This window comes from Peromyscus leucopus, unplaced genomic scaffold (genome assembly GCF_004664715.2).
Source record: "Peromyscus leucopus breed LL Stock unplaced genomic scaffold, UCI_PerLeu_2.1 scaffold_931, whole genome shotgun sequence".
Taxonomy (NCBI): domain Eukaryota; kingdom Metazoa; phylum Chordata; class Mammalia; order Rodentia; family Cricetidae; genus Peromyscus; species Peromyscus leucopus.
This window is the reverse complement of record NW_023505873.1, coordinates 59,394-73,944: the sequence shown is the minus strand read 5'-3', so window position 1 is coordinate 73,944 and position 14,551 is coordinate 59,394. Positions and strand designations below refer to the sequence as shown.

General features: G+C 45.5%; 1 protein-coding gene across 1 annotated transcript; it reads left to right on the top strand.

The window, feature by feature from the left end:
- Positions 1 to 6,888: 6,888 nt before the first annotated feature.
- LOC114682149 (thrombospondin-4-like) lies at positions 6,889 to 11,421 on the top strand. The gene is made up of 3 exons (XM_028855965.1): positions 6,889 to 7,092; positions 9,030 to 9,059; positions 11,209 to 11,421. Exons 1-3 carry the CDS (start codon positions 7,006 to 7,008, stop codon positions 11,419 to 11,421), a joined length of 330 nt encoding a protein of 109 aa, XP_028711798.1. The 5' UTR covers positions 6,889 to 7,005.
- The last annotated feature ends 3,130 nt before the right edge of the window (positions 11,422 to 14,551 follow it).

The following is a 14,551-nucleotide window of genomic DNA, read 5'->3' as shown; positions in this document are numbered from 1 at the left end:
GTGTACTCCATCTCTTGCTTGACTACTCTACGGTACTCCTGACACAACTTTCAGCTTTCTCTTGCAGTTTTTGTTACACTTGCTGCTTCTTTTCCAGATCTTATGGTGTTGGGAATCTGCAGCATCCCCCGTAATCCTAATCTTGATTTACACACTCATCTTAAGTGATCTTATCCATACTTACAGCTTTAATGGCTGTCTGTAAATTACTGAGACCAAACCTACAACCTCCCTCCTTAGTCACAGACCCACGGCACTGAACGCCTTCATAGACACCGCTCATGAGCATGGTAAGAATTCCTTAAGCTCAACATGGCAAAGTCCAATTACCTCCCTGGCTTAGTGAATGGCACCCAGGCCAGAAACCAGACAGTTTCTACACATCTCCCTCCATGTCTTTATGTGACAAGCATTCCTTTGCTTACAGGTCTCCCTACTTTGTGGCCTGGAGATGCATCCTTCATAGGAAAAGTCAACTCTTTGGGGAAATACTTTCCAACTCTCTCCATCTACAGGTTGCCTTCTCCCAGGTCCTCCTTGTTTCTTATGACACATTCCCTGTAGCCCGTGTATTCTTTGTATCACCTGTTTACCTGAATAGGCCATGAGCTACAGAATGGAGATTGTGACCCATTCATCATTGAGTGTCTGTTGTCTCACGTGTTTTGGCACATTCTTAAAGAATGTTGACGTAAGTTGAGTGAATTACTGAATAGACACACAGTAATTATTTTCTGGGTAATTGATTACGTTACATTAATGAAAATAAGTTAGCATTCCATGCTCAATTGGCAACACTCATTTGAACACAATACTTTCATCAATTACAGGGTAGCAAAATGCATGTAACTTTCAATGTAGAGTTAGAAAAATACTTATGTCCTCTAGAGCTATAGAGTGGCCATTTGTAGATAGCAGCACCAATCTTCCTATTGACAGTTAGCTCCTAAAATCTCTCATGTGTTAGTTCCTTTAGTTAGGCTAAAAATATCCATAAAAACTCATGTTGACAATCGACGTAATACAATACAATACAACTTCTACCCTAGTTGAACCTCAACACAATCACAACAAATGATACCAAATTCTGGACTCCTCTACTTCCATTGATGCATATTTGAGCCGAGTGTGGTAGTACACACCTGTAATCCTAACACTTGAGGGGAGGAGACAAAAGGATCTAGTGTAGGAGCATCCTCAGCTCCTAACAAACCAGGACCATCCTAAGCTACATGATCCTGTCTCAAAGTTTGAGCCGACTATCATTTCACTCCCTACTGCCATTCCCTGACACATTTCTTAACAAAATATTCAGAAACCTGGCACTGAACTTGGGCTTTCCTTGCACTGTTTATTGCTACCATTAGATCCTGCAGAACTCACCACATGGATGGATTCATGGTGGTCTAATGAGGGAGAGAACTAATTTAAGAAATGTTAGTTGTCAAAACTCTCCGGACTTTGAGTTCAGTGAGCATATTTATTAACTGAATAGATGTGCTCACAGTGGCATCGTAGGCTATTTTTCTAAGGCGTTTTACACACAATTTAGTAAAGCATATTAAAGAAGCTTAATGACAAGCTTTTGTAGAGTCCACCAAGACCCCCAGTGAGATTGAAAATGAGTGATTTTACACTCTTCTGTCCATGTTTCCCTAATCTTCAGTGCTTAATTGCTATAACAAAGCATCTTTCTAAATTTTGGAGAAAAAAAAAATCCATGTTTAATTGCATACTAATCAAAAGCTCTCTCCTTCATTGATGGACCATTATTTGTGCTAAATAGTTTCTAGAAAAGCTATTTTCCCATCATTTCATCAAGGCCCCTCCTTTAACATTCAACTGAACAGGAGTTCGGCATCCACACACCCCAGAGCTGTGGTATGAATGTCAGGTTGTAGCAGAATGTAAACCGTATTAGATTTTATCCATTTTTGCATTAGTAACTCCCATTTATAATCCATTCAAGAATTCAAGTAGAAATCTGCATGAGTAACGGTAACTTTCTACATACATCCATGAACAAATGTGTATAAAAACATATGCTTAGCTGTGTCAAACAGTGAAACAGAGTAATCTTCCCTCTTCTGAAGCAGTGTAGCTACCCTACGGGAGAAGGCTTTCATCCCCATGTCAATGTCAAGGTCAACGCTGATGCCACATAACTTTGGCTGAGATGTGTGGGGAGCAGAGAAAGTCCTGAGTAAACGTATGTTATTGACAAGGACCCCAATGCCTCAGACCCATGAGGATTGACAAAGCTTTCCTCTGTTCCATATGCCAATGTTGACTGAGTGTACAGAGCATCAACCACACCTTCCTCCTCCAGAATGTTTACAGCCTGAGACTAGACTCTTACAGAGATCTCCTATGAGATTACATAACCCCTCCTCCTCCTGTGCTGAGGTCCCCAATCGTTGCATAGTAGGTGGCCTCCATCATACTGAGCACGGCCCACACACTCCCAGTCCCCACCCCCCACCTTGCGCACACATGTTCGTGTGTGTGTGTGTGTGTGTGTGTGTGTGTGTGTGTGTGTGTGTTACCCCAGTCAGATTTTCAGGACCAAGCTATGCAGGATACAATGGAAATGTTTATAGCTCGCTTGGTGAGGTTTTCAGGAAGAGCAGCATGGGCTCCCTTGCTGGTCTAGAAGTAATTCAAGTAGGCAGGAAAGGGAGAACAGCTGTGGGGATATTTGGTGACGAGGCGAATGATCTTTAGGATGGGTTCCCATATCTGGGCCTGCACTGCGCACACCTGGAACCTCTATCACTGAAGGGTGGATCACTTTTTTATGAATCTGCCTAGATGCAGAGCTAAATGAAGGGAAGTTGTAGAGTTAGAAGCTGTCAGTGAACATCAAAACTGAGTCGTGTGCATCATAGCATACTGTGGGGAAGGAAAGAAGTGTACACCAGTGATCCTTTGCCATGGTAGCCCTGAATAACAACCTACTCACCATCGACGGCTGGTAAAGATAAGTGGTTGGTACTCACTTTGGGGTTGGCTGGACAGCTGTGCTGACTTTGCCTGAACCCATTCATCTGTCTGAGTCAGCACTCAGCAGATCTTGGCTAGCTCAGCCTAACGTGATGCACCCCATGTCACTCATCCTCTACAAGGCTGGTGCAGGTAAAAGCCGAGTGCTGGAGCGAGCAAACACAACATGCAGCACTCTGTGGCCTCACTGCAGGCTTTTGCTAAAGTCCTACCGACAAGCCAGCCATTTCTCTAAACGACTGCGCACACACATGGAAGGCTAGCAACGCCATAGCTGTTGTCCAAGTTACAGTGTTTGGAAAGAGAAATCAATGCAAGGATCTATCATCATTAAGTATAGGACACTGTAATTGGAACCGTGCTTTCAAAATAATGAGATGACCCTCAGGAGCTCAGAGCCTGATGTTGGGAAATTAAACAAATAAATCCAGACGCTATTAAAATAATAGGATAAAACTCAGTGTAAGTACAACCACAGATTTACACACACACACACACACACACACACACACACACACACACACACAACTTTAAATGTAGGCACTGCATGTAAGAGAAAACAAGTACTAATTCCAGTTTGTATCCATTTTCCTGAATTTCATTATTTCATTTTCCTTTCTAGATGAGTAAGACCCCATTGTGTATTATGTAGCCCGCCCGCTTCCTGTTGTTGGGTGTCTAGTCTGGTTCCATTCTGGCGATGGTGAACAGCGCATTGGCAAAACAGAGGCATAGGCTTCCACCTCCCCACATCCTCAGAAGCCTTCGTTGTCAAATCTTTCTGATGACGGCCTTCTGACTAGGGTGAGATGGAGTCTAAAGACATTTTTAATCTGTGTTTCTGTGAGATTAAGAATATTAAACGCTTTTTCAATCATCTATTGGCCATGTATGCTTTTTCTTTCAAGTTGTCTGTTCAGTTTATTGGCCTATTTATTGATTGGGTGATGATGATGATGATGATGATGTGTGTGTGTGTGAGTGAAAGAGAGGGAGGAGAGAGAGAGAGAGAGAGAGAGAGAGAGAGAGAGAGAGAGAGAGAGAATATATTTAATTCTTACAGTTCTCTTTATATCCTAGATATTAGCCCCTGTTGATGTGCGGTTGACCAACATTCGCCCCATTTTGTAATCTGTTTCTTCACTCCGGTGTTGTGTCCTTTGCTGCGGTGGTAGCTTTTGAATTCCATGTCATCCCCTTTGTCCATTCTCTGGCTGTGCCATAGAGTCCTTTTCACCAAGTCCCTGCCCGTGCCTCTATTCCAAAGAGATTTTATTGATATTTCTTCTCCGGCAGTTTCTAGCCTTACACTGAGTCTCCAGTCCACTTTGGACCACAAGTATTTTAACAAAGAGACACAGGCGTGAAACTGATTCACTCTTTTGCCTCCCTTACCATAGATTTTTTAATTGACACATTTTGTTATAATCAAACTTCCTTTTGATTATGACAGCATGAAGAGAAACTTCCCAAGACCCCTCAGTGCTTAGCTTCCTGGAGGTGCAGGCTCTCTAGAAGCAAACTTAGATTATTTTGTTTGGCTAGTAGGAAGTCCTTTGAGTCTTTCATTTCTCCATTGTCTCTACAGTCAAGTTCAATCAAAATGTATTGTGTGCTCACATGCGCAAGCTGTTTTCCGAGGAACTTGCTAGGAATAGATTTCTAAAAGACAGCTCAACACACTGAGAAACACTATCAACATTCTAATAAATTACGGTTTAGTAATTCTTACTCTCGTGAGAAAAGCAGAGAGTGCTCCAAATGTTTTCAACAGGACAGACTTAGTTTAGGGAAACGGCTAATGAAGGAAGGACTGAGATGCCGAAACAGGGACCACGGGCAGTGGCTGCGGAGAGAATTGCCACAGGACATAATCCAGGTCTTGGGTGGATCTGATCTACAAGAACCGCAGTGAAGGTGCAGTCATTGTGTCGGAGAGATGGAAACTCTCTTGGTTCTACCTCCACCTTCTTATTGCTCTCTAGCTTCCCATCTTCCCCAGACTCTGCCCAGCCTGCAGAGGAACGGCATTTGATGTGACCGGAGACATGTGACACACTGAATGAAAACTCACAGGGAGTCTGTGACCCTTGCTCCTCCTTGACTCACTTAGGGAGTGGTCCTGTTTTGTATCAGAACAAGTTATGATGCTATATACTATAATAATTGTTCCTTTCGCTGCTTTTTTTTTTGAGGCAGTCTATTATTATATAGTTCATGCTAGCCTTGCTCAGTCTGATTTCAAACTTATGATTCTCCTGTCTCAGCCCTCTGAGTCCCTGGAATTACAGTACCATTATAAGCTTTGTTACTTATGATTTGGGTGCCCTGAAGCCACCTAATTTGTGTATGTGTGTGTGTGTGTGTGTGTGTGTGTGTGTGTGTGTGTGTAAAACCTCCTAAAGGAGATTGTACTACACTCAACAAGCTGAAAGCCACTGAATATTGACTTTTAAACTTGTAAATATTCATACACTTGCTTCAGGGAAGACTTACTCTGAACTCATTGTATAAAGCACATAAAAGCACAGGTGTTTTGTTTAAAGCATAGGCTGGAGCCCTGGTCCCCCTCTAACCTTGAGGCGCAGTTTGGAGACCTGAAAATCCAAAATCCGATCCATCTCATCATTTAGAGTCACGTTGCTTAGGAACACATGAACACCCCTTTTGTGTGTCTTCAGTTCTAATTGGTAGGCATATGGTGACCCATTCCACCTGGTACCACTAGATAATACAGCATTAAAGGAAGCCCAGACAGACCGCTAGTAGACCCCAAAGAGAAGGCTGCTAGAAGGAGAGCTCAGATCTCCGGGTTATTGGCTGTAAACACAATCAGAAGTGGTGAGGATTACTCTGGCAAGTTTGGGAATAGAATGGTGGGTTAACCACCCAGTTGGTGGTAGATAACTTCTACAAATGGAGTTCTTGGAAACAAATGAGCTAGGACTGGAAATACTCTGCAGGGCCCTCTGCATTGGTGGGGATTGTTACATGGGGAATATTTTTACCACCGCTTTTCAAATGTTTTTCCCTTTAGTTAATCCATGTCATCCTCTGAAGGCTCTGCCTGGGCAGAAAAGGGGCTGTTCAGTTGTCCGTCCTCCGACCCCCACACCTTCAAGTGGAAACGGAGGGGGGTACTGCGCTGCCGGAGGTGGGTGTGCAGCCCCTTTACAGAGTGGCCTGAAGTAAATCATCCCGGAGCACAAAACCACCATCCTAGGCATAGCTGTCGGCACGGATGCCTTGAGATTTGTTTATTTCCAGCCACCACCACCACCCAAAAAAAACACTTTCCACCGGTCACTCTTTGTGTCTCAAAACTTGATGGGGGGAAAACATCCATCATTTCAAGTACTCAAGAAAAGACTGTAGAAATGCACAAATCCATCGCTCTCCGGACCACGGGATGCAGGATTGTGGGGATTCAGCGGACAAGATCAGTTGGAAAAGCAATCAGACTTTAGACACAAGTCCAAGTGATGTTTCTCTAGAAAATCATAAAAAAGTAAGGGAGGAAAGAGTCGAGGTGCCCAAGGCTAGGGGACCAGGGGACCCTCCTCCTCCGTTTTGTCCCTCTCTGCCCACCCTCTGCACCCTATCCTCTCCTTCGCAGCCCCCCCCCCCTTTCTCAGTACGACCAGTGTCCACCCACCCCTTTCCACTGTCCACCTCACTCCACCAGCCTTTCCCTCTGTGGCCCCCGCTCCCGGTTCCCGCCGCCCCCGCTCTTCCCGGCAAATGGGGATCCTGGCCAAGGGGGCCGCCCTGACTCGGTCCTCCCCCGCCCTCCCTCCCCACCCCCTCGGGCGGACGGCTGGACCATAAAGCGCGGGCTGCGGCCAGCGGAGTCCAGCAGCCAGCGCCCACCCACGACGGCTGCGCACCGCCCCGCCCGCCACCTGCGCCGCTCGCCGCCCCTGGCCCCGCGGACAGCACCCTGCCCCGGGCAGAGCCACGCCGCTGTCGCCCGCACAGCCCTCGGGGAGCAGAAGAGTCACCATGCCGGCCCCACGCGCCGCCGCCTTCCTCCTGCTGCACCTGGTCCTGCAGCCGTGGCAGCGGCGGGCGCCCAGGCCACCCCCCAGGGTAAGTGCCTCCCCGGGTCCCCTCTGCACCTAGCCCGCCGCCCGTCCCGAGATCGCCTAGGGGCCCGGTTTGCGTGCGCTGCTCTGTCTGCCTGGGCGCTCCTGCGGCCTCGCCAGCACCCCGCAGTAACTCTTGGGCCCGAATGGAAGTACATCGTGATTGGAAGGATGATGAAAGTCTAGAATTTTCTCCAATTCCATTACCCAGCCATGGGTCTAATTAAACTTAAGTTGGGAGGATGCAAACTTATTTTCATCATTTACTGGCAGAATGTGCCACACGGTCCTTGGTCCTCTGGCGGGGCATGAAATCCTAATTGTCTGCAGACCAGCGTCTGTCCCCTGCGGCCTCTTCTCTCCAGTGAGCCCCGGCACTAAGTGACCCCCTGAGCAAAGTGGCTTTGATCCACTGCTGTGCTTACTCCTTACACTCAAAGGCGAACTTTCCCCCAGGGGGTAGTGTGATTTCTTGAGTCTTTCCAGAAATTGGTCTTTTTCTATGAAGAGGTAAAAAAAAAAAATTCAAGAATTTGACAGGGAGTAGAAATAGCTTTCATGCAGAAAGCACTTAAGCTTAAGCAAATTATCTGTAAAGACCACAAGGAAGAGATTACTCCCGACAGGAAGGATCCCGGGACTCTGACGGTCTATGCCTTCTTCTTGGCACTAGGCGCCCGGGTGGTTTCACTATGTATGGGACCGAGAAGGAGGAAAGCTGGGAGGAACGCACAGGTGGAGTGAAAATTATCCTTCCCGAAGCTGAGCGAAGCTGCCTGTGCAGGCAATCTGTGCTCCCCACCACAGCAGCCACCCGGTTTTACCGAGTAGTCCAACCAGAATCACCCTACTATTTTTAGTTTGGGTTGGAATATCGGGATCCTATGGCCTCAGTACACATGGTGGCCTGTTTCTAGGAAGATGGAAAAGGGCGTTTTAAAAAAAAAAAAAAACTATTCGAAAGTTTTATTTTGAGAGGAGGTTATTTTTCTGTTATATAATATTCTGTTATATAAATTCTTGACACTGTTCACACTGCTTGGTGGTGTGCCCTTAGCCCTGGCAGTTCTGTGGAGACTGAGCTGAGGCGCTATGACCTAAATTATCAGGTTAACTTAGTTGCCGTAGAGATCTGATTAAGTCAAGTTTCTGGTAGATTCTTTTATAGAGTTATCAAGTCGGCAATCATCAGCTCAACTGGATAATTCACTTATCTCCGTTTCCCTCTCAGCTGGGCTGCTAGAACTAAATTAGCAGGTTTTCAATTTCCACGCTCATTGGAAGCAGTCGTTTCCCTCCAACGGTAGAGGCTTATGATTGGATCCTGGTACTTTTACTCAAGTGTAATAGCATTAATAGGAAATGGTAGCATCTCATTTCCTTCTCAAAATACTCCGAAGTCGTTACTAACTCACCCCAGCTCAGCCTCTGGAGAGAGCCGTGAATGAACCACACAGATTGAAGCACTCAAGTCCAGAGCCAGTTAAATCACAGGCGTGATCAAACTCGAAGCCAGGATCGAGCACCAGGTGTTTAGTTTGGAATACAGTTCTCATACTTTGAGTGTATGTGTCTTTCTTGAAGATGCCTTATCTAAAATGGAGTTTTCAAACACATTACTTTATTTCAACCTTACCCCCACCCCATTGGTGGGAAGGATACGTTTTCAGTTCTTCAGAAATTAAAAACCGTGATTTCCCTTTTGAAATATATTACTCAGCAATTGTTTTCATAGTTTGGCCACTGTAAGGATACATTAGATATTTTACTTTTCAACACATCTAGTATTAAATTCGCTATTACATGAGGTCTTCTGGGGAAGAGAAACAGCATCGATCCGGGCTGGAGAGACGGCTCAGCGGTTAAAGAGCACTGACTGCTCTTCCAGAGGTCCTGAGTTCGATTCCCAGTAACCACATGGTGGCTCTCAACCATCTATAGTGGGATCTGATGCCCTCTTCCGCCATAAAGGTGCACATGCAGATAGAGCAGTCATATATACAAAATAAATATATAAAATATTTTTTAAAAAAAAAACAAACAGCATAGATCCATCTTGGAAACAGATTATTAAAAAGAATAGACATTCTTGAGTAGCTAGGGTTTTTCCTGTTTGTCTTAGAAATTTTATTCATTTTTTAGTACAAAGCAATACTTGTTCATTATAAAAAATGATTTACCAGAATTGCAAGAAAATAAAGAAACAAAAAAGCCTTTTACAACCTAGAAAATAGCTAGTTTTAATGTAAAGATTTTGTTGAATCATCCTTTGTTTCAAATCTTTGTCTAAACAAATAAATTACTAAAAATAGCATGTTGTACACACACACACACACACATATAATTTTGTGACTTTTTAAACTTTATCATAAACATTTCTCTATATCTTCATGAATTTAGATACATTTCAAAAATATGGACCAAAATGAATTTAGTCGGTTTTGTAATATAGGACGCTAACGCTGTCTCTGGTATTTTGATATCATACTTAGTATCCTATTGGACAGTTGAAGTGGTGTGGTTGGCTTGGATTGCACCAGCCATTGCTCTAACAATGAAGTCCATGAACATTTGAGGTGCCGTGGCAAAGCGCTCAGCCAGGAGGGCTTCAGTATTGCCAACCTGTTCTTTCTAGTTTCACCTAATTTCTCCCACAGCAGAAGCTGGAGAATCACCACTGATGGGAACTGTCATGGTACCGAAGTCCTTTACTGTCTTATCTATTATTCCATTCCAATAAATTCCAGTAAGTAGAATTGCTAGGTCAAGGGATATTTGGGTTTCAGAGTCTTGGATATTGTTATTTAAACTTCCTTCAGAACGCTTCTACTAATTTGGCCTGAAGGTATGGCTCACAGAGCTTGGCTACCATGTACAAGGCCATGGGTTTTTACTGATTTAAACCTTAATGAGCAGACCATGAAAGAACTCCCTGACCGCTCACCCACAGTGTTAGGTATTACTGTATTCTTAATTTGTCCAATTTGATAGTAAAGTAGTATTATTTAAATTAGCAATTCTTTCATCACTAAATGAGCACATGGACACTTATCTATATACCTGTCAGCCATTTGTGATTCTTTTTCTGTAAATTGCATGGTTTCCTGTTAGGATGCTTATCATCTTGCAGATTCGTAAGATCTCTTTATAAGTCATCAATGTGACCTTTTTTAGCAATCAGATTATTGTAACCCAGAGATAGCTCCAGGTGCTGAAGTTCCCAGCCAGCCAGGGAATTGTTCAAGCATTATTTGTGCAAACCAGTAAACATTCAGTGTGAGTACCAGTATCGCCCACCATCAGCTTCGCACTGGACAGTCGTGGCTCTGGACACACCCTCTCACACTTCACTGAGTCCCAGGAAGCTTTTCCGGAAAGCGCTGCCTACTGAGGAAGAAGCCATTTACGGTTGTACAAATGCAGATTTTACTTTGTAGACCAACTCCATCCCTCTGCATGCTGTCCAGTCAAATAAACCACACACATCACTTTTTTGCTTCCTCGATGGGATGATTTTTTTTTTTAACAGAAATCTTAGAGAACTGTACAGGCTCTCACAAAAGTGTCGGTTGTGTTGTGATTGGCACTCTCTCTACTACGGCACACGTGCATTCTGCCTCTTCCCCTGTCATTTGTCACGGACCCGGAAAACGCACTTAGCTCTGGCCCAACAGGTGCGTCAAGGACCCTGTAAGTGCAATTCACTGCTCGAGGATGTGACCAAAGCATTGAGCGGCCGCTCTCATCCATCCCGGCTTGTGCTTTAAGCCTTTAGTACTTTTCCTCCTAGTGATCGTCTTCAGAGCCACTTGCTCAGCCAAATCCAATTTTGTGTTTGCAAATCTAGTCTTCTCTTTAGGGCTATACCAAGTTAAGTCATAAATCCTGTGCTGTATTTCTTCTGCTCCAAATGTCCGGCCACTATGAAAGTCAAGGAAGAACTGATGAATTTGACCATGTAGGGGAAAAGGCAGCAAGATCACGTCCCATGATTTGGTAGCTTATTGTCAAACGCCCCTCCTCAACAATAGGAGGCATTGGCCCACAGTCAGCCTTTCAGTGACCACCAGCTTCCCTCTCCTCTCTCCAGTCTTGGACCTTCTGCCGTCCCCGGTCAGAGACTGAACCCAGGTGCCTGCAGCCAGTCCTGACAGATCCCACCCTGCACGAGATCTACCTGATCTCCACCTTCAAGCTGCAGAGTAAGAGCTCGGCCACCATCTTTGGCCTTTACTCCTCCAGTGACAACAGCAAATACTTCGAATTCACTGTGATGGGACGCTTGAACAAAGGTAAGCCAACTCACGGGGTGTTCGCCAAGTGCCCCTTCTAGCCTAGGATTTGGGGTCTACTTCAGGTGGCTCCTGTTGCTTTGCTTCCTTTCTGATGCCCTAGTCTTATGGGGCACTCACCTGCATGATGGTGGCTGAGAGAGGAAAAGAAGAATTGCTTGTGACCAATATACCCCTTTTGTTACTGTATTACTTGCACAGTAGGTTTCATCCTGGCATTAACATACATGTATGGAATGTGTTTTCACTGACGTCACCGCCACATTGCCCTCTCTTGACCCCACCGTTCCCCCTTCCTCTTGCCAACGAGTCCTCCTGCTTCCATGTTTTGAGGGGTTTGTTTGTTGTAAGTCATTAGAATTAGTTACAGGAACCTGGGTGATGGGGTTATGTAGAGGAGCATGGGCCACTTGCCTGTGGCTACACCCTGAAGAACTGTCTCCCCTCCCCCAGCCACCATTAGCTCTGACACCTACAGATCCTCGGGGAAGTGTTGGGTCTTTGGGAACCCTTCTCCAGCCTATGGCAGAGTGTTGATAGGCTCAGTCTTATGCAGATCTTATTAAAGGAATCACAGTTCCTGGAGTGTGAAAGTGCAGTGACCCAGCGTGCCTGGGGGGTAGCACTCCACAGCACCCCGCCCCTTCCTGCGACTCTCGCATTATTTCTGTTTCGTGTCCAAGATGCCTTCTGACATGGTTCCCTCCTCACGTTATTCTGAATCCAGTTCAGAAATGGATGAGACCAGGACAATGACACATGGCTCTTATCATCTCGGCTATCACTAGTGTGTAGAGTAGGTAGCTTAAACGGCAGGCATTTATTTCTCATAGTTGTAGAGACTGGGAAGTCTGAAGTCAAATTCCAGGCAGGTTGTGCTTGTCTTACACAATCATCTTTTCACTGTGTCTTCACAAGGCGGAGACAGGCAAGCTCTCCTCTGTCTCTTCTTGTAACTGCATGAATCCTCCAATGAGGGTCCCACCCTCAGGACCTGATCTCAGCTTACTAACTCCCCAAGTCTCCACCTCCAAATGCCGTCGTATTGGAGATTAAGACTTCAGTGGATTAAGGTGAGACCACCTCACTCTTCCTGGGTTCGCTCGGATGCCATGGCTGAGGAGACGGAACTCCCAGCTGGGGGAGGGGTGTTTTGCTGGTCTTACAGGAGCCCCGCACACCTCAAGTGACAGGGAAGAATGAACAATTTTCAGCCTGATTCACCTCAGTGCGCACATGTATCTCACTGCGGTCTGGCATGTTTCCCTGTCAAAGGAGTTTCTATTGACACTGAGAAAGGTCTCCCAGAGGAAAAGGTTGTGGATTTTCACCCTCTTCCTTTTCACCCAAGCCCGGGGACAACACCTGGTCCTGTTTATTAAGGAATGTGACAGACACATATTTTGCTGGCTGCTTTGTGCATTTCTAAACAAAAGGACTGGGTTTTATATTTGTTTCAGCTTGCTTTATGAGTAGACCCTTCTTAGTGTTTCAGAGTGTCTCTTAGTTGTATTCATGCTTGAACTCTTAAAACTGAGGGCTAAGGAAAGTCTTTGCTTGCACAGACTGGGAGAGTTTAAGCAGAAAGGGGTGGGCTGTAACCCTTTTTTTAAAGCTAACTTTTTGCTCCTCTCTTCCCTTCTCCCACACACCCTTCCATGGGCTTCCTTGGTCTGCCCCTGGGTGAGTTTCAGGTGATGTGAGATTTCAGGTAAACGGAGTCTGGGACATGATAAGCAGATAGGTCAGCCCTTCCTGCCCTTTTTCCCTGTTCCCTTCCACGCTAAGAGGTAACTTAGCCACCTCTTTGCCTCCCATGAGCCAGCTCCATTAGCCTCACATCAACAACTGAACTTGTTGCTGGCTTTGCAGCTATTTCGGGAAAGACCTTTCTTCCTGCTCAGTTCAGCAGAACGAAAGGTGCTCTTAGCTTTCCCTACACCCGCATCTCTCCGCTGCTTCTAAGATGGCCAGGCTGTGTGGATCATCATGCCAGGGGACACAGGAAGCCACCCCTCCAGAACTGACTCTTCCCATTTACTCTCAAAGCCAAAGAAACACTAGATCCATGGCACAGACAGAAATGAGTGGAGGCTTGTTACTGTTTCCTCTGAAGAGACACCAGCGATACCATGCAGCTGTAAGTTCCAGATGGTCAAACGTTTTAGCGAAAAGACGAGGTAGCTGATTAAAACCTCCTCTTATTCGTTTTCCAGTGTGGCAGATTGAACCTAAGGTCTCACGTGTGTTAAGCAAAGCACCGTGCCAATAAGCTCCATTCCAGCCCTCCTCTTACGGTGTGGACGTTAAATGTTCCTTAGAGGCTCACGTGCTAAAGCGTGTGTCACTGGAAGAGTATTACATGGCTGAGGAAGTCGGGTCACTGGGGGCGTTCCCTGGAAGGGACATGGGGACTCCGGACTTCTGTTTTTCTCTCTTTTATGGCTGCCACAAAGGGATTAATTTTTGCCCACCGTGTGCTGCCCATAACGGTGTTGTGCCCATGGACCTCTACAGCTGTGAGCCAAATAGATGTTCTTCTTTTGAGTTGTTGACTTCAGGAATTTTGTCACAGCAAAGGAAAGCTGACTGGCACACCTCCTCACCCTCCTGCCTGTTAAAAAAAGATAAGTGATTCTTAGAAAAATATGAGCAAAAAACAACAACAACAAAAAAGTTCTGAGAGAATCCAGAAATGAGAACTCTCAGAAAGCAAAGAGGTATTATATGAGTATTAAAGCTTGGAGAGTTAAAGACGCATCTAGAATTGTTTCTCTAGAACAACGGGGAAAGTGCACATATTTTCCATCACTGCCAAAGTGATGCAAAGTTCTGGGAAGGAGCAGCCGTCGTAATGAACTGCCACAGTAGAGGAGAATCAGTGAGTCCCTCCAGTCCAAGGAGAAGAGGTGGCGTGTGGCTGTGACCTCTCAGTGGGCAGTGTGATGGTAGCCTTGCGGACATAGTTTATGATGCACGGAGAATGATCTCCCTGCGTGGTGATCTCCAGGCATACCTCAGCTGGGCTGAGGCTCAGCTGGCCTCCTTTTCTGTTAGTTTGCAAAGCAAACAGTCCATGCTCGGAAGAAATTGAAAATGCATTTCTACTGACTTAAAACACCTGAGTAGGAAATGAAACCCCCCTCCTCCTCCAGTGGACCTGAGTGAGTT

What these genes read in the sequence shown, in the direction of transcription:
- LOC114682149 (XM_028855965.1), top strand. Translation starts at nt 7,006, where the DNA reads ATGCCGGCCCCACGCGCCGCCGCCTTCCTCCTGCTGCACCTGGTCCTG. An exon ending in CGCCCAGGCCACCCCCCAGG is followed by an intron (nt 7,093 to 9,029) that starts GTAAGTGCCTCC and finishes AACCATCTATAG; the next exon opens with TGGGATCTGATGCCCTCTTC. An exon ending in TGCCCTCTTCCGCCATAAAG is followed by an intron (nt 9,060 to 11,208) that starts GTGCACATGCAG and finishes CCCCGGTCAGAG; the next exon opens with ACTGAACCCAGGTGCCTGCA.